Source organism: Camelus dromedarius, chromosome 7, assembly GCF_036321535.1.
Source record: "Camelus dromedarius isolate mCamDro1 chromosome 7, mCamDro1.pat, whole genome shotgun sequence".
NCBI lineage: Eukaryota > Metazoa > Chordata > Mammalia > Artiodactyla > Camelidae > Camelus > Camelus dromedarius.
In genome coordinates, this window is record NC_087442.1 from 61873934 (window position 1) to 61900123 (window position 26190).

Below are 26190 nucleotides of genomic sequence, written 5' to 3' on the forward strand. Positions count from 1 at the left end.
GACGGTCATTTTTTTACTGTGCACTATGATATGAAAAGATCACCTAATTCATTTAGGCATTTAATTTATTTATGTAACTCTGTTATCACTTATGGCATAAAGTAAGGAGTTTTTAATATAATACAAAAGAAACAAACAGAAAAAAGCCCTCAGAATAAAGATTAGTCCTTTAAATTGAGTAAGTCTAACATTAGGAAAAACTTACTCCGTTATCCTTATTTCTCTCCCTAGAACCCAAAAAACTTTATTACAAGCCAACACTGAGTTTGAAAAACACCAAAAAGCGCTCAGGTAATAAAAGCAATTAGAGATTAATATTGATTTAAAGATGTGAGGGGAAGTCTGTGTACTATCCATATTACTTTCCAAATTGTAATCTGTACAATCCAATTTTTAAATGTATATGCATTTCTTAAGCATCAACTGAGAATAAGAAAACATGGGCCAACGAACATTTTGGCTTATTTCTTGGGGAACAACTTAACAAAAATACTAGTTAACCACTATGCTAGATCCATAAATGAATAAGATAGTCTTTATATTCAAGGAGCCCAGAGGGAAAGTAAACATGCAATAAAATTAATTGATGTTAATAAGTGCTACAGTAGTGCTACTATCTCTAAATTGCCCATAAAATATATAGAGATAGCACAGAGAAAGTTGTGGTATAATCATTACCTGGGGCGGGGGGACAGGGGGGAGCTCTTATTTTTCTGAAGCTTGGCAAGGTCATAAAGTGACCCCTGAAGAGACCTCAGGTTTTTCAACAGTCACATTTTCTTTGCCTATAGGAGCACTCCTGGAAGAGTTCAAAGCCTTAATGCAAAAAGGGTTTCCAAATCTGAATTCCAAAATAACTTATCATTCCTTTTTTTTACCTTTAATTAAGCTGGAGGGATAGTCTTCCTTCCTCTATTATCATTGAACTTCTTGGTGAGCCTTTTCTGTTAAAAATGGTTTATGCAAGAGATTTTGCTTGATTTTATGCAGCTTCAGTTATACATTTTTATTTTATATAGTGTAGGCTTGGACTAGAACCTACTTGCAACAGAGGAAGTGAAATGAAATGAAATAGGGGTTAACTTACAACTTAGTAAATTAAGCAGAAGTGCTCAGACCACCTGCTGCCTTGTCAGTGAAAAGGCCAGGCTGAAAATCTGTAGCCCAGACACCACAGTAAAGGCAAGATCATCTCTGAGCTATTGGTTCGCTTACTGTGTGCTTCAGCTGTGAAAATGTGGCCTCAGATAATTATCTGTTGGCACAGGCTTTTTGTTATAATTGTGCACAGTCCATGGTTCTGTGTCACTTGGAAACACACCTGTGGTTTGCTTTTAAAAATAACATGAATCCATAGATTCAATAAAACCATGGCAGACATTTGCAACAGGAAATACTACATGGAAAAAATACATTTTTTAAAGATATTCAGGTGCCCTATTTCCTTTGGTGTAACTTTTATATGTTACTTGGTGGCTTCATGAGGGTTTATAACTGCTTAGCCGATATGTGAAATACTGCAGTTTTCATAGAAAAATATTTTAATTTCAAATTGTGCCATAGTTTTGTATGGTAGGAAACCAGGTTTTGTTTTTTCAGGAAATTTCCCAATATGCTCTCATTATGAAAGCATACTGTTTTTCATTGGTCACCCCAAAGAATGTTTTCCTTCATGTGATTATTAATAACTCAGAATAATTCATGAAATATGCTGACCATTACTGATAATCACTAAGAAGCTGTTCTAGGAGTCAGAAGCCTCTGTTAGTGCAGAGCCTCTAACAGGTGTTCCCACTCCCTGTGTCCTTTGTATACACATTCATTCTGTATTCAAATCACAGGAGCAAGAGGCAGGCTAGGGTCTGTTACCTCACTGCTAATTTCCCTGGCAAATAAACCAGCAGCTGCTGGTCCATGAACCAAGTTGCCACCAGGAACGGGGGACTGTATGCATGGGACAGGATGCTTTCATGGAGCCCTTCGGCAGGACGCGTGGGATCCTTCAGTGCAAAATATACCTCGTTCTCTTAGGTAAGGCACTGCATGAAGTATATTTTAGCTACTTTTTTTTAAATTGTGGGCAGAACGTAAATATTTGCTTTAGGCTGTAGATTCACTCAGATAATTGAAGAACAGCTCAGAACCTTTTAAACAATAACACACTGTTCCAGCAAAGAAGCAGAAACCTTTAGGAGAAATGAGGTTCAATAAATAGATGGTTATTGTATTCTCAGAACAATTATTGTCAATAGCACTCAATAAGAAAGTTAAGGCATTCTAAAAACTTAGTGAATTTCTTCTTTTTACAGAATTTATGTATACACGTTGAATAGTCTTCAATGCATTTTATTTTAGCAAATATCCTTATAGGTCATGAATTTGTGACGGCTTATAGTGAAACTTAAAACAATTTATGAAAATAGTTTTCAGATGTTTTAATTAAAGATACGTGGCAAACTTCTCTCTACCTATTTTTCACCCATCTTATCAAATGTGGGAAAAGGTGAGATTCCAAACTGACAAAAAATATTTTATACACAATAGGGAGAAATGTGTTTAAAAGTATTATTTCTCTAAAATGCTTTTAGCTTTTCTCTTTGCCCAATGGCTAGTTCAGTTACATTTTTTCCCCCACCTTACTATTTTTCACTCATTCTCCTCTTTATCTTTAGAGTTTAAAGAGATATTTCTCCAACATTCCCACTGGTTTTATGTCACTGTTATTTTCACCAGATGTTCTCTTTCCATTCTTCCTATTTATCAGTTTTAAAAGTCGAGTTAGTGTCTTGTTTATACTCAACAGATAATTTTAAAAAGACTTTATTCCTTAAATTTTAAGAACAAATTTGCTAAATAACAAACTTAAGCTTTGGCCTTCTTCAGTAGCTTAGAGCCCTGCACTCACTGGTATCTTGTGGTATGGTTTTCATAGTAAATGTGATTGTCACTTAAATTTGTACCTAAGGTTATTCATATTCTGCATGTTTAAAATGTAAAGTTTGTAAATGTTTTAAATGTTTGAGCTTCCCACAGTTGGGATTGCTGTTCCAGTGCTTATGTTGTCAAATTCAAGTCTATATAGATTTTTAGTTTTTGAACTTTTTAGGAAAAGTCACTACCATAACTGGCCTTTTATCTTTGTGCTTTTTTCTGGGCTTTGAAACTATACTATGTGTCAGTGCCCCACTCAATTTTATGACAATAGGACTGCTGTCATTTCCTAAGTAATCTCTTTGTAATTGGCTTTAAGACTGGGAGGCAATTCATTTGAAGATTTCTACTAAAATAAAATGAAAAATACTCTAGAGAAATAGTAGCATGTTCATAAGTAGTTAAAGCAGTTTTTACCCCTTCAGACTTTCTTACACAAATTTACTTTTCTCCATTAGCAGTGTATTATAAAAAACCATAGGTAATTTGGAATTTTTTGTGTGTTTTGTTGGAGTATTGAGTATCAGTTTGTTTTTTCTTTTTAAAAAATCTTAAAAATAATGAAGCCCCAAATTTAGTTTCTAAAGTCTATTCAAAGTACAACATTATGACTTCTATTTTCTCTAAAGATACAAGAGTTTATTTTCTGTCAACAATAGCTGTGTTGTGCTTGTTAACATCAGACATGATAGTGGGGAAGTAAATGCCAACTATTTTGAGCTACAGCTAGAGGTCACTTTGTGAAGTCTGATGTTTATACTCAATACACTGAAACTGGCCTAGGGAGTCTTGTTGCTGGAATATAGATAAATTCACAATATGACATCAAGTGTTCCTTAACATGAGACATTCCTTTATAATGCCATTGTTTTATAGTTTAAGGGAATCTCTAAAAGGGAGAGTATTGCTATAATTTTATATGTCAGATTACTAATGGTGTTATCATTGTTCTCCAAATTAGTATAGTACATTATATGCAAAAAGTCTAAAAGTTTTCCTTTTTTATACCCAAAAAGTATTAATGACTCTAATAATAAAATTGGACTTTCATTTAAGTCCGAATATTTGGACTATCAAAAGAAAACTAAAATTTCATCACTATTTATATCATTTATTTTTTTAAAGTTTATTTTTTCTTATAGAGGTTGACTTCTTAAAATCAATAGTTTAGTCTTTTAGGTTTTCTCATTCAGTTAGAAAAGAGCGCTTGAAAAATTCTCAAAATGAACCTAATTTTTTTAAGTTAATAAACTACTGTTTTGACAGCATGGATTCATCACATCTGTAGTGGGAAATACAGCAATGGCAAAAGAACATGTGTTCTAAAATGTAAAGGAAGAAGCCAGTTATCTTTTTATTCACTACAAGTAAGGGTTGCATCATATCAATACGTTCATGTCTTTCCTGCAAAATAAAAAGATTTTAGTGGTTGAGAATGAAAAAACCTATAAATAAAATTTCATTCCTTGCTGATACTGTTATAACTTGCTACCTATAATTTATCTGATAAAAATGGTGTAGGCAATCTAAGCAAACAGCTACTGTAACAGCTGTGCTATCTCTCACTGTCATACATGTATTTGAAAAAGCACACGTATTTGAAAAGAATTTAAATGACATGATTTTATATCATTTGATATGATAAGCATTGAATATATTTAGAGGTATTATTGATGGTAATATATTATTTAAGGTATTATTACATGATGCAGTTTCTAAAATAGACCAAAGAACTAGTTCATTCCCCTTAATAATTATTTTAAGTGCCATATAAAATGCTATTTTCTACTAAAGTAGTTTCATTTTCCATGGGCTACAACATTTGTATTGTGTTTAATATTTTATTAAATAAAATTTCTTCCTATTATTTCACTCATAGACTCTCCAATCAGTCTTTTCTTACTTAAGATTCAACATTCTGATTCAAGATCCAAAAGTCACCAACATTTTTATTCTAGTCATGCTCACACTCCATAGTAATAAAGTCCCTCCCAACCATTTTCAGAATATTACAATCTCAGTTAATCTTTTTCAACTCAGCCACAAAAAAAATGTAGATAAAAAGGTTCTTCCCCTTTTCAAAAAAAAAAAGTAAAAAGTAAACAAGAACTTCTGCAATGACTTCCCCAAACACCAAGAACAGACTGGCCAGAATTGCATTCAGGCTATCTATATCCCCATCTCAGTCTAGTGGTGGTTTCTAGATTGAGCTGTGAAATGTACTTCATGGACCAATAAGTCACTGACCAAATTGCTCACTGTCAGAGGCAGCTACCAGGTTTTATGTCAGCAGCCATGCAGCTTTTTCCAGTACAATTTCAAGGCAATGATGTGATTTTCATTATTCCCCTTGATTCCTTGGCAAAAAAAAAATCAGAGAACTCCCACTTTATTAAAAGATATCCAGAAATTGACAACTTAGTAAATGAATTAAAACCTGAGACTCAATACTTCAAAATTCTTTAGGCCCTCAATCAAGTAAAATGGGTCTTTCCCCTTCAAACGTCAAGAACATAGAGTGGCGAGAAGCGTTAGATCTCAGCCAAGAGTACTCCCTTTCACATATGCAAAACAAAAGCAATGAGGTCCAGAGAATTAAAATGACTTATCTAAGGTCACTTAACTGATCAATCACCATTTTATTCCAAGTATGTGTTCTTTACTAAGACCTCTCCTTTCAGTGGATTTTTAACTTTATCAGAGTATCAAACACTGAAATCTCTCTGCAGGTTTAAAGAATAGGTTCCTGAAATCTCTTATGTCCAGGCAACTTGCAATTGATGAATTTAGGGTATATGGTAGAATTAGGACAAGGGAATCCAAGATCAAGAATGAACCATGAAACCCTCAGAAATATTTTTGTATTCACTGAAGTAAAAAAGGAATCAGCAATACAATTAATAAATACAGTGAAAATTACATTTTACATATCTTAAGTTAGTACTAATGGGTACTAAGAAACTAGTTTTTATTTATTACTTACCAGGAACTTGTCAGGAGCTTTCTATCACCAATTTCAATGAAAGACAAGTAACTGCACGTCGTTTCATGCAGATAATACATGTACTAAGAGGAATGTTTTCCTGTACGGGTCCCCCATCATAATGCCCAGTGTCTTTGGATATCTGTGACTTTAAGAGCTTCACTCCCTTCTGTCGGCCTCTGCTTTATATATCTCAGGCATCACTAGTTTTAAGTCCTAGATATATTTCTCATCCTCTTTTATCTCTTTTATTATTTCCTTGTGGAAACCACTACTCTTTTTCTGCAATCTACTTTCTCTCCTCTTTAGAATTCCCAGCCACTGGTTCCTGCTTTTTCTAATGATTCAAATTAGGAACAACTACAAATTTAACATTCTTGCACTTGCCAGGAAAGAAAACAGGAGCAAATCCTCATGCCTTTATGACTCCTGTGTTATGGACCAAATCACTAAAATGAATGTGCGGGTACAATCCATTATCAGAAAATAAAAAATTATAGGCCAATCACAAATACACACAGAGCCCAGAGTCTATAAGATACATATTTATTTTTCCCATAGAGTTAACTTGATTTTCAGTCCATAGTGTCCATTTCAGTTAAGCATCTAGGCATCCCTTCTCCCTCTAACTTCCTGTGATCCTCCTCTTTGTCCTTTTTCCTCTTCACCTCTTTGCTCTGACTTCCCTGCTGTCCCCAGGGTCTCACTGTCTGCTAACAGCTACCCAGAGACTGAAGCCATGGAAACCTTTGCTCTAAATTTCACTCTGGGAAACAAAGAGAGAATTTTACTGTTGTTAGAACTTGATATCTCATAGGAATAGACCTGCGTCTTTCAGTTTCTCCAAATAAATCATCACACAAAAGGACCTTTCTACCAATGCCTTGTGATGGCCTTTCATAACATGATTCAGGTAAATCGTAAAGATCCCTTCCCTAGTAAGGATGAAAAGGGGAAGCAATCAAATAAGGTAAATGTTTTGTATATGACAGAATTGAAATTGTAAGATACCTCTATTTGTGCCCAAATTTCCATCTCTCCTCACCCAGGATTTTATTCCACCCTCACCCATCTGTATTCTTCATCAAAATTTATCTTCCTAGTGATCATTCCAATAGCTACAAACATGCTGTTCAGCATCTATCCAAAGGAAGAAAAGAAGACATTTTTTAAAAAACATTTTTCTACTCCCTTTCACAGCAACACTCTCCAGAAGTGTTGCAATACCAACTGTCTCCAATTTTCTTTCCATTCTTTCCCTTTTCCCTCACTGTTCAAAAGCCTTCACATTTAAATTCCTCCCATTCTCTCCCCCACTGTTTCATATGATGTTCATATGATGTAGGTACCATATTGCTCCCTTTTAAAATGAGAATTTTGAAGCAAAGAGCTTTTGATTAGGATTTAAGCTACATGGTAGCCTCAGCTAAGGAGTATTCTCTTCTCAATTGCAAATACATAGAAATGTTAGCTAAAATAAAACAATATATGTCTCAAGGTAAAGATGGGGAAATCTCCCAGAACAAGATACTAGGAAGAAACCTGCAGATGTAGCAGTGAGTGCAATGGCCCAGACAGCCCAGGCAGGCAGGAGGCCTGGAGCCAGGGCTATACATTTGGCAGAGCTCCATGCCCTGAGACCCTCCAGGCCCACATTCTCTCCTAAACCCACCCTAAGCAGGCTTTCATGCCCAGCACATCCTTTTAATATTGCCTTTAGATGTCAAATGGGCATCTAAAATGAACATTTCCAAAAACAACTCCCAATCTTTCCCCAAAAATCTGTCTTCTCACACTCTTCACTATGATTAATTTATTAGTTGCCCATTAGTAAATGATGACTCCATTCTTCAAGTTGATCAGGTTAACAACCTTAGAATCATTCTTGACTCTTCTTCGTTTCTTGTATCCCACCCTCAATGTGTCATCCAGTCCTGTTAGCACCACCGCCTTTTCTCACAATATTTTTTATTACCACTCTTATTTACAGTACAATCATCTCTTGCCTACGTTATTGCAGTCACCTCCTAAATGGTCTCCCTACTCCTGCTCATATTTTAGTCTGTTCTCACGGCAGTTAGAGTACACCTGAAAAAAAGAAAGGGAGGGAGGGAAAGAAGGAAGGAAGGAGGACAGAAAGAAAGAAAAGAAAGAGAAAGAAAGAAAGACAGAAAGGAGGGAGGGAGGAAAGAAGAGAAAGAAAGAATGAATTGAAGAAGGGAAGATCATATTCCTCTCCGTTCACAAAACTCCTGTTGTGACCCCTTCTCACTCAAAGTAAAATTGCCCAAGTGTTTGCCATGACCCAAAAGCACTGCCTGATCTGGCCACGGCCACCTTGCTGACCTCATGTCTTACCACGCTCCTCCTCCTCCAGTCTGCTCCATATGCTCCTCCCTCTTGCTGTTACTCAAACACACCAACCAGATCCCTACTTCTGAGCAGGAATAACCAATCATGACTGATAATGGTTTAATGCCACTCTCCTTAGGATGTTTGCATTTGGCAAGGCTTTGGCTAAATGGGAAAACTTCTAATCATGGACCATTAAGCATTTCAGGAGACTATGCAGAAAGATTCTCAGGAGGAAGTAGCCCCTCAACCACATAGTTTGATTAGGATATGATATGACTCAGACATTAAAAATTTCAAAATTGTGACTGTGTTAAAATGTTTCATTGGACTTTAGAACTAATCACCTTTCCCAGTTCTCCTTTTCCCATTATTCTTTAACAGTCATAGATAATAACTTCTGCTTTTCCTTTTCACCTTGCCTTTAAAGAGGTCATGCAATCAACATCGACTTTGGGTGGAGTTTATAAAATGCAAGTTTCAGAGACAAATATTTACTTCTACAGGTAACCAGTACTGGAATTGCCAGTACCTAGAAACCTCTCTTCTTTGTAAAGGATTATCACCTGATCAGGTTCTCTCTGTTTTGCCCCTTTAGCTTGTGAAATGTGGCTCAGGGTCTTTACAGCTTTCCTTTTCTTCTCAGCAGGTGCTTGCTTGGGGCTGAAGGTGACGGTGCCATCACACACCATCCATGGCATCAGGGGTCAAGCCCTCTACCTCCCTGTGCACTATGGATTCCACACTCCAGCATCAGACATCCAGATCATATGGCTGTTTGAGAGACTCCACACGATGCCCAAATATTTACTGGGCTCCGTGAACAAGTCTGTGGTTCCCGACTTGGAATTCCAACACAAATTCACCATGATGCCACCCAACGCCTCTCTGCTCATCAACCCACTGCAGTTCGCTGATGAAGGCAATTACATCGTGAAGGTCAACATTCAGGGAAATGGAACTCTATCAGCTAGTCAGAAGATTCAAGTCACTGTTGATGGTAAGTCCACTGTATGTGCATGGGCAGCTGAGGGCACAGCAGTTAGCAGTGGCTCAGGAGATTAGACTACCTGGGCTTCAGGTCCTAACTCTGCATCTTGGGGCAAATTAATTCACCATCAAAGCCTCAGTGTCTCATGGCATGAATGACATTTTCTACCTCATGAGACTTCCTGAGGATTAAGTAAGACATGTACGTAAAGGATATGCATAGTGCCCAGCTAAAGGTAAGCAAGAAGTAGAACTTGTTATTTGTTTGCCTGGAAGCTGTCAAGTATGAAGTTGGTGATATAATGAGATGGGGAAAATTTTAATTCTCATTAGAAGAATGCACCCTGGGAAGAGCCTTATTTTTGTCACATAAAGATTTTTTTCTTTAATTTTGGTACTCTGTTTGGGGGAGAATGAGACTTGCTCGATGATCATAGTTAAAAAATAATAGAAGTTGCTGTGAATGTCCTCTCAGGGAGAGTGGGGCTCAGCTAACTCAGACATTTATTTTCCTTATTGTGGTATGTAAGTGGCATACCTTAAATATACTGTGTCCAAAGCCCAACTTCTGATTTTTCCCTCTAAACCTATCTGTTTAACAGTATTTCTCCATTTTAGCAAATACCAACTTCATTCTGTCAATTGCTCAGGCCAGAACCTTGCCATCACCCTTGACTAATCCAGTCTACAAGTTAACCCTGTCAGCTTTACCTTCAAAACATGGCCAGAGTTGAGTCACTTCTCACCACCCGCACTACCACCCAGCTCAGCCCTACCATCAGCTCTGGCCCCTACTGTCCTAACAGCCTGCTGCCTACTCTCCCTGCGTCTACTCTGCCTCCTGCAGCTTAAAATCCTCCCATAGCTTCCTCTCTCATTCACAATAAAAGCCAGAGTGCTAACAGTGTCCCGCAAGGCCCAACGTGATCCCCCAATACACCCAGTACCTCCGTGACCCCATTTCCTACCTCTTTTCCCCTCACTCCCTCTGTTCTGACCTCACTGGCCTCCTTGCTCTCCCTGGAACAGGCTGAACTCACTCCCACCGCAGGCCTTTGTACTTGACTATTCGCTCTACCTAGGTTGCTCTTCTCCTAAACAATAGCGTGATTCCCTCCCCAATTTCTCTTCAGTCTCAGCCGAAGTGTCACTCTATCTGTGAAGGCTTTCCTGATCACCTGCTGTAAAGTATAATCTCACTACCCCAAACAGACAGAGAGAAGGAGAGTTACTATTTATCTTGTGTTCTGTTTTATTCTTTTCATAACACATATTTCCACCTGAATGTGTTACATATTTTTACTTGTTCATTGTTTCTCTTCCCTGCCTGGAAGACAAGATCCATGGGAGCGGTGCTTTGTGTTGTTCACTGCTGTGTCCTCACTGCCTAAACCCTGATGCTGGCATTCATAAGCACTCAGTAAATATGTGTGCAGTAATTGAGTGGGAACTGGAGAGACTGACTGCAGGAGAACAGAGACACAGGATGTGGCAGCAGATGCCTCGAAAACAATTTTAGGGAGAGAAAAGGAGGACATTTTCATGAAATTCCCCTGAGTAGTAGCCACTCTTGCCCTCAGACTTTTAATAGGACATCCATTTCTTGTTTTATTTTAAACATTTTTTATTGATTTATAATCATTTTACAATGTTGTGTCAAATTCCAGTGTAGAGCACAATTTTTCAGTTATACCTGAACATATATATTCATTGTCACATTTTTTTCTCTGTGAGCTGCCATAAGATCTTGTACATATTTCCCTGTGCTATACAGCATAAGCTTGTTTATCTATTCTACAATTTTGAAATCCCAGTCTATCCCTTCCCACACCCCTCCTCGGCAGCCACAAGTTTGTGTTCTATGTCTGTGAGTCTATTTCTGTTTTGTATTTATGCTTTGTTTGTTTGTTTTAGATTCCACATATGAGTGATCTCATATGGCATTTTTCTTTCTCTTTCTGGCTTACTTCACTTAGAATGACATTCTCCAGGGACATCCATGTTGCTGCAAATGGTGTTATGTTGTCGGTTTTTATGGCTGAGTAGTATTCCATTGTATAAATATACCACATCTTCTTTTTCCAGTCATCTGTTGATGGACATTTAGGCTGTTTCCATGTCTTGGCTATTGTAAATAATGCTGCTATGAACATTGGGGTGCAGGTGTCATCCTGAAGTAGGAGAACATCCATTACTTGTTAATTTGTAGTAAAATTGGATCTGTTTAGGGAAGTGCATCCAAAGGTCTTTTTTAAAAAAAGAAAATTGTATTGAGGTATAGTTGATTTACAATATTATATTAGTTTTAGTATAAAATATGGTGATTCAAATTTTTTTATAGATTATGCTCCATTTATAGTTATAAAATATTGGCTGTATTCCCTGTGCTGTACAATATATACTTGTAGCTTATTTATTTTATAGATAGTAGTTTGTACCTCTTAATAACCTACTCTTATGTTGCTCCTCCCCCCACAACCAAAAGGTCTTAATAGGAGTGTAGGGCCTGTGTAAAAAATCTTCTCGGAAAACTTTCACATCTGAGTTACACTGTTAAATGCAAGTGTATGAGCATAGTACCAATGTCTACTCTAATGACTGGTTCTCCCCATACAAGACCTTCACATGACCTATTTGACTTATCCCATACCACATGTATTTTCACACGAGGGCATATTTGAAACATAAGCCTTTTCTACGTAACAAGTGTACCAACTCATTTTTCTTTTAAAATCATAATATTGTAAATGAAAGCTATTCCAAATCCTTTATTCTTGCCAGGGAATATAAAGGATTAAATTGAGTGGACAACTTGATTGTACCCATCTTGCGAAAGGCTGGAGGCTTCAAAATCTCTCATCTCCCCTGGAAGTTGCCTTTCAACCTCCTTTGTCCTTATCTTTCATTTTCTCCAATCTTCTCTGGGCTGAAGGATTGGGTCCATTTGTGCCCTAATGCACATTTTCCAGTGCAGAAAAAATGTAAGCATGAGTCAAGACAAATTTACTTGAGAAGATGCGTCAACCCCAATTAAAAGCTTGATAAGAAATTGAAAGCTAAACATTGGAGCCAATTGTCTATTACTTACATATCATCTCACTCTCTGTGTGCCCTGTAATCATGCATAGGAGATTACTAGAGGCTTTGACTTGTTAGAGTGACTAACATGGTACAGTGACTGACAGTGTTACAATACAAATGCACAGCAATTAAAACGTATAACTAGTTCACTTACACAGAAGGAAAAGTAAATGGGGCAAATGTGATTCTCTAAAACTTTCTCTCAATCGCCCCAAAGTACAATATACATGAGCTTTATATTTTTCAGGTGGTGGGTAGAAATTTGGGTTCACCATATCTATCGCAACCAGCTGCTCTTGGGACATTAGGACAAATCAAGAAAGGGGAGTAACTATGTAAACTTTGCCTGGGAGAGTCTGCCTTTATGGTGTTGGGGGAGAGCACAATGAACAGGAGATAAGGAAGCAGACGTTCTCTACCACTAACTGCATTATCTAAAAAGTAAAGGTTTTCATTAGAAAATCCTTGAAGAGTAAGTTCTGGAATCAGTTCTCTCTTTTATACATGATTTTTTATATATTTTATCATTTGCATTTACCATGACTTTTTTATTCTCTTATTATTTCCTGAACTGTCTCCATTTATAAAGTGTAGAACTTTGGAATTATTTCCCTTGAATTTAATATTTGAAAGACCTCGTAGACTTTTACTGTAATTCTGTGGTGGTAAAAATCATTTCTGTGCATTTTGATGTTGCAGATCCTGTCACAAAACCAGTGGTGCAGACTCAGCCTTCCTCTGGGGTTGTGGAGTATGTGGGAAACATGACCCTGACATGCCTCGTGGAAGGGGGCACTCGGCTGGGTTACCAGTGGCTAAAAAATCGGAGACCTGTTCACACCAGTTCCACCAACTCCTTTTCTCCCCAAAACAACACCCTTCGTATTGCTCCAGTGACCAAAGAAGACATTGGGAATTACAGTTGCCTGGTGAAGAACCCTGTCAGTGAGATGGAAAGTGACATCATTACACCTACCATATATTGTAAGTGTTTTTAAAAATACATGTGTGCATGAATTTTCTTCCAGGAAGTTTTCACGGGAGTAGTCACAGAGAATATCAACACCAGATGTCATTTGGTTGTCACCATTACTGTAATGCAGTCCTAGCTGTAACTACACTTCCTAGGTGCTGGCTTGTCATGAAGTATAGTCACTTGTACAACTCTGTTTCTTGAAGATCAAGTTGAGATGCTGACCTCTTACGATATATTTTCTGACTTAGTCCATTGTGTGACCTTATTTCCAGTGGAAAGTAGGAACCTCAATTTCAAGGACCCAAAACCATGCAGAAGGCACTAATTTCTTGCCTTCAAGGAGGAAGAGTTGTTCTTCATGAACGGGGAGAGGGATGTGCTCTGTGGCTGACCACAGGGAGAAAGAATGTCCCCGGGTTATGTGTGGTTAGTGTGGCCCAGGGCATGACTGTTTTCTCTGCCTATTTTCTCAGCTCTGTTTTTAGAAGCAGGTGCAGAGAGGATCACAGAGAAAATGTAACTATTCTGCAGTAAGGTATTCATGTTCCCAGAGAATCAGTAATTATTTCAGATTTCAGTATTCTTTGGTTCTTTTTTCTGTGGCTGTAGTTGCTATTGTAATTGTGGTTGTTTAATCTCACATACAAAGTTAAGTCCACCAGACTTTTCAGTTCATGTCATATTATCGTCACCAACCCAAGCAAGAGCTCTCTTTCTTTATTGTATTGTTTTTCTCAGTCCCCTCTACTCCAAAGCACCACTTCTAATATGTTCAACATTGCATTCTAATTTCAGCTTCAAACAGAGTTTCTGAACCTCCACACTAGTGACATTTTGACAACTGTTCGGTGTGGGGACTTGTCCTATGCATTCATTATAGGATATTTAATAGCATCCCTGGCCTCTACCCACTATATACCAGTAGCACCCTCTTCTTCAAGTGTGACAACCAAGAATGTCTCTGACATTGCCAGAGTTCCCCTGAGTGGGAGGGAGGGAGAGTATTGTGTGCAAAATCTCCCAGAGTTGAACTGATGGCTTATCACATTGGAAGTCATTTAATCGGTTACCATTGTCGCTGAGAGCACAGCCACAATGGCAGCGTAACAAAACAAGTAAGGCATAGCAGAGGAAAACCAACTTCCTACCCTGTGGTGAGAGGGTGGAGGTTTCAGCTAGTTGAACCACAAGGGTGGAATTAAGGCTTGTAAATATATCCGCTCACTCACCAAATATGTCTACGTAATGTTCAGAAAGGCCCTAAAGCCTCGTGTTTAAGTGCTTAGGAGGTAGACAGACCTAAGTGTGAAGCAGGTTCTATCATTACCCATGTGACCGTAAGAAATCCCTTGGCCTTTCTGAGCCTCATCTGTAAAGTGGAGATCATTAAAACTCCTTCACCACACTGCTGTGGTTAAATGAAGTACTGTCTGAAAAATAACCAGTGACTGACACCAAACAAGCGTTCAGTAAATGAAGGTATCTGTATTATCAATGCATCTGTATTCTGTTTTCTTCAGTAGAAAATTGATAGTCTTCTTGAGGAAGTGTGTTATTAATTCTTTGGGGGGAAAAAATCACCTGCATATGTACAAAATGTAGGTTTTTTTTCAACTAGATAAAGCCTAACAATAAACCCCAGAAATGGGGCAGAAAAAGCAACTTCTGGGAAGTGGAGAACAATGGTATGAGACAGGTATACAGTAAGGTCTGCTTGAACCAGCAAAGTTAAGCTAAGAAAAATGGAACTATTAAATCTTGAAATAAAGCTCTCCTATATTTTAGCAGAAGCAAGAAAATGTGCACAATAAAACATATGAGGTAAGATGTCATAGATACCATAGGGAAGCTCTCGAAGGAGCATAATCTCTAGACACAAGAACTCTGGAGCCAGGAGACCTGGCTCTACTACCTTACCTCTCTTGCACCTCAGTTTCTTCTTCCATATAATGGTGATATTGATAGTCCTTACTTCATAGAGTTATTGTGAGGATTAAACCTGTTACTGTATGTAAATTGCTAAGAACAGTGACCGGCCCATAGTAAATACTATATAACTGTTGGCCATTTTTATCACTATAATATGATGAGTTTATGGGAATTCAGAGAAAGAAAACTACTTCTAGCTGGAGAGAAGGCTTATTGCAGAAACTGACATTTGAGATGAACCTTGAACTATGGGTATGATTGGGGCAAGTGGCAATGTCTTGAAAAACCATTTCAGGCAATAGGGACAGCAGTGAATGGACTAGTTTGGCTAGATTGTAGGATACAGCAGGTAGACTAGATGATTAAATAGATAACAGGTTCTCTGCCCCCACCCCCCCCAAAAAGTAGAGCATTCCTATGAAACCTTGTGTAAACTGAAATGATGTAAAGTGAATAAGCAGTTACCTTAGGACGTGTCTTGCTAACGGATATACAAAATAAATGGAGATGAAGCACAGGTGCTCACAGAGACAGTTCAAAGCTATGGAGGCTGGATGCTAAGATGTGAGTGTAGTTTCCTGGGAAGGAGCCTGGTGGTGCCACTTCTGCTGCTGGGTTGTGTGCTGCCTCTATAAGGGCTCTTGCAGAACAAACACCGAATGCTATTTTTTGCTTTTCACCTTTTTTCATGAAAGCAAAAACCCTCTCCTGATTTCTTTTGGTCAGCTAAAACAGAAACTACTGTAGGTCTTTCATAAAAGTGAAGTGATGTAAAGCAAAGTTTTGAAAAGCAGGGAATACTTGTATACTTGAGTCAGATTACAGAGAGCTTTGAATGTCAGGCGTTATTTGGCAAACAATGAGGAAAATTATTTTTTAAACAAAGGTCCAAATTTTAAAAACAGTAGAGAATGTTTTGTAAATAAATACACACGTATTCTAGAGTAAATCAAGAAATATTTGTCAAGAGAGCACTTTTTCAAGATAGATCACAAATGTCATACAATTATAGAAAGAGTATGTATAGGAAGGAAAAAAAGGGAGGTAGGATATATTTTATTAGCTCATAGTATAGAGAAAAAAGTCACCAATTTTTAACTACATACAGTGATTAAACATGTCTAAAAGCAATTTTAAAGCATTTTTTTTCTGAAAAATATTGTTCACATAGAAATAGAAAAAACTTCATGCATTGATTGTGTAATTCCCCTTTGGTGTAGGGGAACCCAAAGATGATTAACTGCTAGTCCAACCTAGTTCAGAATTCAGTGTCTCAAAGATGAGCCCTTCCCTTCACGCATAAACAGAAGAAATTATATTAAAAAGTGCCAAAGAAGAAGGAAATTGTAGGTTTTCACTGAAAAACAACAAAACACCACTCACTGCAAGCAAATTGTATAAGATTTATTACAATCATTAGTTATACTGTGTTTCACAATGGTACTGTTTTTATAGCTGAACTTTTAGCTATATTTTTGCAGTAGTTTTACATAAACTTATATTCAGATAACATTGTGCTGCCTTAAAGCACCAGCTGAGAAATAGATTTACAAAGTATAAACTGTGACTATCTGCACAACCAGCATTGAATTGGAGTGAAAAATTTAGATTTGGCATGGTCCATTTATACATGTAGTCATATTCTTGACAGAATAAGGTTATTCTGACATGAATTAAAACTTCCATTCAATTCCAAGTAGCACAGGCCTAACCATTCAAGTTACTTAAACACAGTGAAAGAAAATGTGAGCAGACAAAGCAAATCAAATCTAGGGCTATGTAAATACATCTTTCTATTATTCTTGACTGTTTGGTCTAAATGGTTTACTTTCACATAGAAAAGGTACAAAATGCAAAACAAATTATTAAACCAGCCAGATTTATCTACTGAATATTTATCTGTAGGAACCATTATTCAGTGTGGTAAGAGACAGCAGGAAGTAAGATTGTGTTGGAGCAGTCTTTGTTAACTGAAAAAAACCTGATCATATTTTGTTTCAATCACTTGCTCTAGTAAATGTCGTGTCCTTTGGAGAGTGCAGCAGATAGCACAGTGCTATGAGCCTCAGCTGTCAATTCAGACCGCCTGAGTTAAAGCCTTGGTTCTGCCATTATCACTCTGTGTGTCAGTTTCCTCATCTCCTTATCTACATTGTCCCAGTGTAAAGCTAATACCTATCTCTGGAGGGATGGGAAGGATTAAGTGAAATTTTGTGTGTAAAGAAGGCAGTGAGTGGCACATAAGAAGAACTCAATAATGTTTGCTCTTTTGCTTTTCCTCTTCTCTTTTCTTTCTTGTTTTTTTTTTTCCCTTAAAGCCAAAACTATACTGACTTAACATGACAGGAGAGCCTGGGTGATTTAGAACATACCTGCAAAGAGAAAACTGAAAGAATACATTGAAAAGAACTTCGTTCTTCCTCAGATGTTGCCATTATTTAACACATTTTCTTTTTCTACATGAAAATATTTTCTTTACATCACTTCTTTCTTATAGCTATTTATCTCACTGTGTATCTACCTATCTTCAAACTTTAGCCATAATTGAAAAATTCCTGGGGGAAATTGCATAAACAATTACAGGAACATGAAAATATCACTTGCATCTCAAAATGCACTTTTGTTTTGCTGTACAGTTCAGTTTAATCTGGCAAAGTGAAAATAAGGTCTTTCTTTCAGCATGTGCAAGGTCATGCCCCAGTCTTATTATTAACACAGAACATGGTGATGCACAGTGTGTAAAGTGCTGAAATGGGGGGAACCATAGTCACACTGTAAGTGTTAGATATTGCGCTTTACAACTCCTAAATCTTCTTTCCTTACCTGTGTTATTTGAAAGAATTAAAATATCCCCATCTGAGTAAATTCAGATTTCAGAGAACATATAATACGTTTAGAGACTGAACTTTCTTCTTTACATTCCTTTAGACTATGTCTAAAGGATCTTACAGAGAAATGTCTGTCATGAGTAAAAACTAATGGCAGGTAGTAGAAAGAAGAACAGAAAAATTTTAAATGTGGGTTCCATTTACACATCGTAAAGATGAATTATCTAGATGATTTTAAAAAGATTTTTTTACTCTTACTAAGTGGTAATTGTGACTAGAATATTAATAATTTGTTTTCTAGATTATTTTGGCACTCAAATGTAAAAACCTTCACTTGGTCAACATCTCATCTTACTGATTTTCATTCATTCACTCATTCAGACATTTATTCACTCATTCATTCATGGTTTGATTTGACTCAGAAATCAAACATCATGGTCCTGTTTATGCTAAGCAATTACTACCTATCATATAACATTTAGAAACACAACCCAGATTCATAAATTTACTATTTTTTTCTTACTATCACCATTTTAACCCTTTTTTATTGTTTTTGTTTGTTGGTTTGGGGTTACAAGAATTAAATAAAATATAAAATCTGAAGATTTGTCATTTATCTTGTTGATTTGGCATCAACATGTTTGCAATCTGTCATTCCACACAAACTGGAAATATGTGCCTTGGCTAGTGTTGTCCACACTTCTCTTTCTTCACTTGGTTACATCCTCCTCTTGCGTCACAATATCGTCTTCTCCAAAAGGCTCACCTGCCCTTTACCTTGTCTCACCTCTTCAGTGTCACCCAGAGGTATGCTGTGCCCCTGCAGCACCCCATGTACATCTATCCCCTGGTACTCATTGTATTATGTTTTCCTTGAGCCTCTTCCACTCATAAGTACCCGAGGCCAAAATAGGAGCTCTGTGTTACTCACTTTTGTATCCTTAGGGCGATACTTGGCACAGATTAAGAGATTTCTTGATGCAATAGAGATTTCTTGAACTTGACTAAAATGGACCAGATTATCTTTCTTCATATCCCTTTCAGATTTCAGTGTTACTTGATGAAGCTGTAGAAAGGCTAAATTCCCATTATAGTAACCTCTTAGTTATAGTGCTTTGGCCTTTTGTTGTTTTGTTTTGTTTTTGTTTTTTCTGGTATTTAGCAAAGTAGTAATAATGTAGTAAATGTCATATTCCAATATTCCCCTATAGAGGGCCACATTATTCAGAATTTCAGCATGAATCACCTCTTCTGTTTTCTTAAAGCACTGTTTCTATGACAATTTCCTTAACAAAAGCAGGAATTATTTTTTATTTTGGCAGAAAAAAGTGTCATAAAATCTATAAATATTGACCATGTATTAATGAGGTTATGATGTCATAATCTGGTATTGGCCTTGGTGGAATACAATGTCAAGCCAGTAATTCAGGCAAATATCTACATGCAGTTCATGAAATGTAAATGCCTTCCAGCTCTGTTGTAAATAATAACCCAGTTAACCGCTGCATTTTGTGTGCAACATATGGCACTGCTGCAGGGAAGTGTTCTAAGTAATAAAAATTAAAGAAAAAAGGTCATTCACAGTAAATACTTACCATCTGTTCCCAAGCAGGGTGGCAAACAGCATCATGATGGAAATTTAGGTACTGTTCCCGCCCAGCCATAAATTGTTAAAGGGAACAGATGATATGTGATTTTACAAGTCACTTAGTAAACAGCCATTCCTGAGGCAAAGGTTTCATTTCTATTGGGAGTTCTCTGCCAAGGGCAAGAACCTGAACCATAATCCAAAGTCAAAATAGAATTATCCTTTTGCTTTTATCTTCAGTGTCAGAGGCCACACTGGTTGAATCATTCCAAATGTCTTCAACTGGATTGCTCATTCCCATGAATAATATACGAGGCTGCACTTCAAAGTGAAGAGTGGTCAGCCTGAAGTGCTAATGGAAAAGGAAATATTATAGTGTAGTAAGAAGAAAATAGATTGTTAGCAGTGTGTAGGGTTTGATGGTAGATAGACAGACATAATTCTATCAATCTGTGTGTGTGTATGTGTTTGTGCATGGAGGGGGAGAAGAAGGTATAGAAGAAAGATTTAAAGATCATACACTGAAATATGGATATTTGTTCTCTGGTGAAATATAGATGTTCATTCTCTGAAATGAAAACAAATGAGTTTTCATCTTGATGCTTCTCTGAATTTTGGATTTTCTGCAATGACGTGTATTTCTTACTTAATCACATAAAATTTGCTACATTTTAAGAAATCCTATCAGAAGCAAGGAACTTAAATTCTTCAAAGTATTAGGTACCAAGAACTAGAATAGGTGCTTGTGTAGGGGCTGGGGGAGTTTGAGGTACTTGACGGTGACCGAAGAGAAGAGCCAGATATAGTATATAATTAAGACAGACAGAAGAGACAAGATTATACCAATCATGAAACCCAACAAATGAGAAGTAGCAAAATCAAAATAAACATGAATGTAAGGAAGATGAACTAAGACTATCAGATTCCTTTCATTAGAAACATGTTTTCTTTTAAGCTAGAGTGATGTTATTAAATTAGATTATTAACCTTATTCAACAGCCTTGGCTCTAAATTACTGTGGGCTTCCTCTGCAATGGAACCCACTCTCCAAAATGGAAGAATTACTAATTTTAAGAATACTCTATTATGTTGCAAGGTCCTAAGGCAATTCCAAATGGAGAGTTCCCCAAAAAGTTTTGAGTAACGTCAGCACACTTTGAAACAGTATTTCTCATTTTTATGTGTGTTAAATTATCAAGCAATTTGTTTTTACATTCATTCTGGAAACCCTGGAAACCAGTGGGAAGGCAGAAACTTAAACTGAATGACCACACTTCTCTTCTTTATCAAGCCTGTCTTGCTCTGCTCTCAGAAATGCTCTCAGACTTTAGCTTTTGTGACAGACTCAGGCCTCTTCCTGCTCCAAACCTCTGTTGATTCATCCTATTGGTTTCCTGCTATGTGAACCATAACCAGTGCCCACCGATTGGTGGCCTTTGCTTCCCTAATGTTCTATCAATGCTGAAAATTTGAAGGGACCCTGCTGCTACACTGGACCTGAGATAATAGCCACAGGAACCAAGTCTATGACACCTCAGATTCCCCACTGTGCCTTGAAAAGTATTGTGCACCTAGTAGCACCTCAGTATTGATTTTGGTTGAATGAGTAAAAACAACTTTTCATTCCCATTACACAACTGACTATTCAGTGGAATTCAGAATAAGAGTGTTCCATTTTACAACACACAATTCTAAAATAGTGGTTTTCCCCTGAGATTGTATCGCAGTCTGAAATGAGAGAACAGTATGACAGGGTTCTAGTGCAGTCACAGGAAAGAGGCATTCATTTCTCTTCACTTTTGTCCCCCATCTCCAGTTCCTGATTACTTTGGATCCTATTTGAAGGTACTAACTGCTATGTTTGCTTACTGAAAGCAGGGTCATCTCATGTATACATCTTAAAATCAATTCATAGGTTTCCTTCAGATGCCTCTGTGTCTTAAGGAAGCAAATATGTGTAAAGTGTATGTTCCATAGCTAAATATGATTGATTGTTTTGCATCTTCACTTTCTGTTGTATCTTAGGAAATTTGTTTCCCCATTGGTAGATTGGTCAGAAAATGCTGACATAATAGAGAACCACTGTGGGAATCTGCAGATTAAATGTTGGCTTGCCAGTATCCAGAATAACTTTAGCGTGGCATGAATCATGGTGTTTCAAAGGCAGCAGGATTGGCAATCTAGTCAATCTTTCCATAGTAAAGGTGAAGAAATTGAGACCCCAAAAGTTTAAGTGACTTTTGAAGAACACTTAGTTAGTTATCAACAAAATCGGGATTTAATCTAATCACTGCATTGTATCATTCCACACAATGAGAGGTGAGCAGTCATTTTTTTTTTTAAATCAGAACCATTGTGTGGATTATTTCTGAGCAAACCATCCATAGCCTTAACCAGTTTATAAGTTCCTTAATAGTAGGAACTGTTATACATTTTTTATCTGTCACATATTAAATATATTATCTAATACTTAGTATCTCTCAACACAAGTATTTTTTGATTACTTGATTAACTGAATACAGAATTAATATATAATTAGATAATAATTTATTGTATAACTCATAATACAATTAGAAAACCAGAAACCATTTTGAGATAGGATATACTACTTAACATTTTTTAGAGAGGTAGTATGAATGATTAAATGCATATATTTTAGAATTCCAGATCTGCTATTTAATAACTATGTGACCATGGGAAAAATAACTTTTAAAATATCTCTTTCATTTTATCGTGGAAATAACATCATGTGGTTGCTTTAAAGATTAAATGTGGTTGTCTGCATAAGTGCTTAAAATGCCTTCAGATGGTGAATATCCAACAAATGTTGGCTATGAGCAGCTGAAAAAATGAGCACAATAGTGCCTAAACCTTAAGGTTTTTAGAATATAAGTCAGGAAATAGACCGGATGAGAAAAATCTATCTACTGGGGGATGTTTTTTTAAATCTCTCTTTTTATTTATCCTCTGAAGAAATCAGTGGGCAATGTGTCTTCATCTGCAGGCAGTCTGGTGCCATAGAAATAGTAAAATGCTACAGAAATACCGGAGTGTGAGGAAAACATCATGAGATATCCATGATTAAGTAGTTTATTGGTGATCGATGAAGATTTGTTAATGATAATGAAGACTTATTTTTTCCAAATGGAACTAGCTTGTGGGGAGAAATTTTTAAAAATTCTTTGACTGTTAAAGTGTTATGAAAATATGAAACATTCCTCTATTTGTACAAATTTGTGCTCCATGTAAAACAATGTATTTTATACATATTTGCATGACCTATCCTAGCACTGAGAAGAAAAATAGATAATACTCAAAGAAAGGTTGTCGGAGAGAAAATAGTGGCCATAATATATTTTTAAAATGCTTTCAAGTGCAATTTCATTTTCAGAAAGGTGGAATTTGTCTAACCAGGTTGCAGATTTATCAATACATGACTCAAAAGCTTAGTACCACAATCATAATGACAGTGTCTATAAAATTATATCCTAAGTTTCAAGGCTTTCACTATTGCAAATAAGTTCAATCACATCTCAAATAGTTTCCAGTTCCATGGATATCAGAATAAAACACTTTTAGGTCCTTATCATTTATTGGGAGTCTAAATGAGGACCCATTTGCCCAAGTTTAACATAAAGACTTGATGGAAAATAAAATGCTGCTAAGCTTTCCCAAACTCAGAAACTGTATTGTTACTATTTATATCACCCCTTTATTTCTTTTTTCAATTAATGCAGATGGACCTTATGGACTTCGAGTTAATTCTGATAAAGGGCTAAAAGTAGGGGAAGTGTTTACTGTTGATATTGGAGAAGCCATCTTGTTTGATTGTTCTGCTGATTCTTATCCTCCCAACACCTACTCCTGGATCCAGAGGACTGACAATACAACATATGTCATTAAGCACGGGCCTCGCTTGGAAGTTGCATCTGAAAAAATAGCCCAGAAGACAACTGACTATGTGTGTTGTGCTTACAACAACATAACTGGAAGGCGAGATGAAACTCATTTCACAGTCATCATCACTTCTGTAGGTAAGTGTAACATAAAAGGCAGGGATTCCAGTGAAACACAAATGCACACTAGCCTTGCTCTACCCTCTTTTATACCTATGTGGAAGAAAGTATCATTTTGGAAGTCTTCACATACTTTAAGAAACCCTATCCTGAGTTAACTAAGCCATGGTTTCTAAGAGTCAAAGATAGAAAATCCAAAGAATGATGGAGAGAGAGTTCAATTGCTATCTCTGAGGGGCTATAAAGAAAAAGGAAATTTAATATATTACTGCTAAATGTGCATTTTTGCTTTCTTGATTTTACAAACAGGAATATAAGAGAAGCAGGCTACTCATTTAAAAGGTTTATATCTAGAGTTGCATTAGGGCAGATAAATAAATATACTTCATGAGTAAGAAATCTGGTTTTCCTATTATCTGGCTCCCTTCTCACTGTCCATCATGGGCTCCCCTTCTTCTTTCACCATTTAAAACCTGAAATCTATGAAAGTCCTCAACAGGGGTCTCAACACCTTGGAAACTACAAAATTTTGTAAGTCTGTGAAATTTGGCATTTTCTAGAAATCATCTGATTTTCAGAAAGGTCATCATTCCACAGATGGTTAAGAATCACTGCCTAAAATATTTATGTCCACCAAATTCTTAACTTTCTGAGGCTTCTCTCTCTCTCTTCAGTATGATTTCATTGTCCTGTGTGGTTTCACTCCCTCCCATGGTTTTATGTGACACTGACACATCCCAAATCTTTATCTTTAAAGGTCTAAAGTTTGTATACCCAGTTAGCTTCTAAACGTCTCTACTCTGAAGTGCCAGACGCAGCATACAGGTCCAGTATATCAAAAGTGAGCCATCTTCTTTCCCCCTACATTGCTATTCTTTCTGTATTCCCTGTTTAAGTGTACGGCCCTAATATCTACCAACCGGAGCCAGAAAGCAAAATGCCACCTCAGAGTCTTCTCTCTTGCTTATTACTCTGCCCAACTTCCAGTCATCAAGTGTGTCTATTTTCCTTTCTTCCTATCTCTCAAGCCCATTCTCTTCTCTCCTTCTTCCTTCTTTCTTTCTTTTCTTCTTCTCTCTTTCTTCTCTCTCCCTTACTCCTCCTCTTCCTCCTTCTACTCCTCCTCTTCTTCTCCTTCCTCTCCTTCTGCTTTCTGCTCCTCTTCCACCTTTTTCTTCTTTTGCTCTGTCCTCTACAGCTACTACTTCTACTGCTACTATCAAATCCTTCTTGGACTCACATTTGCATGCAGACAAAGTCAAGCCAGAAAACCTGGGGACAGATTTGGACAGGAAGTGGTGGTCAGCATGCCTATGATTGGTGGATGAACAAGTTTGCAAAAGGTACCACCCATTAATATCTTCTCCGTTGATGTCTTCTCTTCCTCTGTCTTTATATCTCTGGTGCCTAGAATAGGGCCCATTACATAGAGTCAATGCATTGTTTATTTTTAATTAATAAAGCAAGAATATAATCCTTATATTTCTTAGGCTAACTTTTTCAGTACTTGGCCCTTGGGCCATGTGCATCAAAATTATCTGGGGAGGTCTAATAATGTATTTTCATTAAGACACCTCAGACTTATCAAATGAGGCAACTAGAACCTGGGATCTGAATATTTAGCAAGCACAAGTGTGACACTTATTTGTTTCAGGTGTTTTTATTTTTCCTCCACAGTCTTTTGAATTTATTTAAAAACCGTTAAAGGGCCATTAAGAATTACAAGACTATCATAAATCTATAGATTGATAAAGAAATGTATGGTAGGTAGGATATTCCCCTGACTCCTTAAAATTGAGGGTAGTCATCTTTACAAAATCATGAGTATATTGAAATTTATATACTTCATGGTGGATTTTTATTTTTTATCATATGAAGAAAATACCACACTCTCTAGAAGAGTGCTATCCAGTGGAACTTTCTGCACTGAAGGAAGTGAAATCTGCTCTATCCATTATGGTAGCCACTACCCTCATTTGAATTTTGAACACTTACAATATGGTTATTTTAACTGAGGAACTGAAGCTTTTATTTTATCTCATCTCTTAATTTTAATTTAAATCTACATAGTCACATACGTGGCTGCCATATTGGGCAATACAGCCCTAGAATTTTTACCTGAATTATGCTTCATTTGGGCAGCAGATAAGAATGTATTTCCCTAATAGGTCCCAAAAGTATATGTGTGTTTGCAGTTATATAAATAAAATACTCTCCATTCATTATTTAGTACCTGTTATGGTCCAAATGCTGAGGTATGCATTGAGAATGCCATTTGAAAACAAATAATTCCTATTAACAGAACACTCACAACCTAATATAAGTGGGAGGCATATATGTAAACACCAAGATGTATCTTTTGCTTTCTATTTTACTGAATTTTTAATAGGCTTAAGCAGCATTTTATCTCAGTGGCTGGCTGAAACATAATTTTGAAACACACCGTAATTAAGCATATAAAATAATTTTGTGGCAATCTGGATGTCATCTTAAACTTGTTCCTCATGCTCACTGCA

At 36.8% G+C, this 26190-nt stretch overlaps 1 protein-coding gene across 12 annotated transcripts in view; it reads left to right on the forward strand.

The window, feature by feature from the left end:
- The window catches only part of HEPACAM2 (HEPACAM family member 2), a 46619-nt gene that overhangs the window by 3731 nt on the left and 16698 nt on the right, over positions 1-26190 (forward strand). For 3 of the 12 annotated variants that reach the window (XM_031454904.2, XM_031454908.2, XM_031454907.2), the window contains exons 1-4: positions 1768-2031; positions 8913-9266; positions 13037-13321; positions 23396-23692. In XM_031454904.2, the coding sequence (XP_031310764.2) occupies positions 1953-2031; positions 8913-9266; positions 13037-13321; positions 23396-23692 (1015 nt within the window). In that variant the 5' untranslated portion in view covers positions 1768-1952. Of the gene's footprint in view, positions 1-1764; positions 2032-8872; positions 9267-13036; positions 13322-23395; positions 23693-26190 lie in introns of those variants that run through there. The other 9 variants (XM_064487568.1, XM_010979673.3, XM_031454903.2 and 6 more) reach the window with 9 other exon arrangements.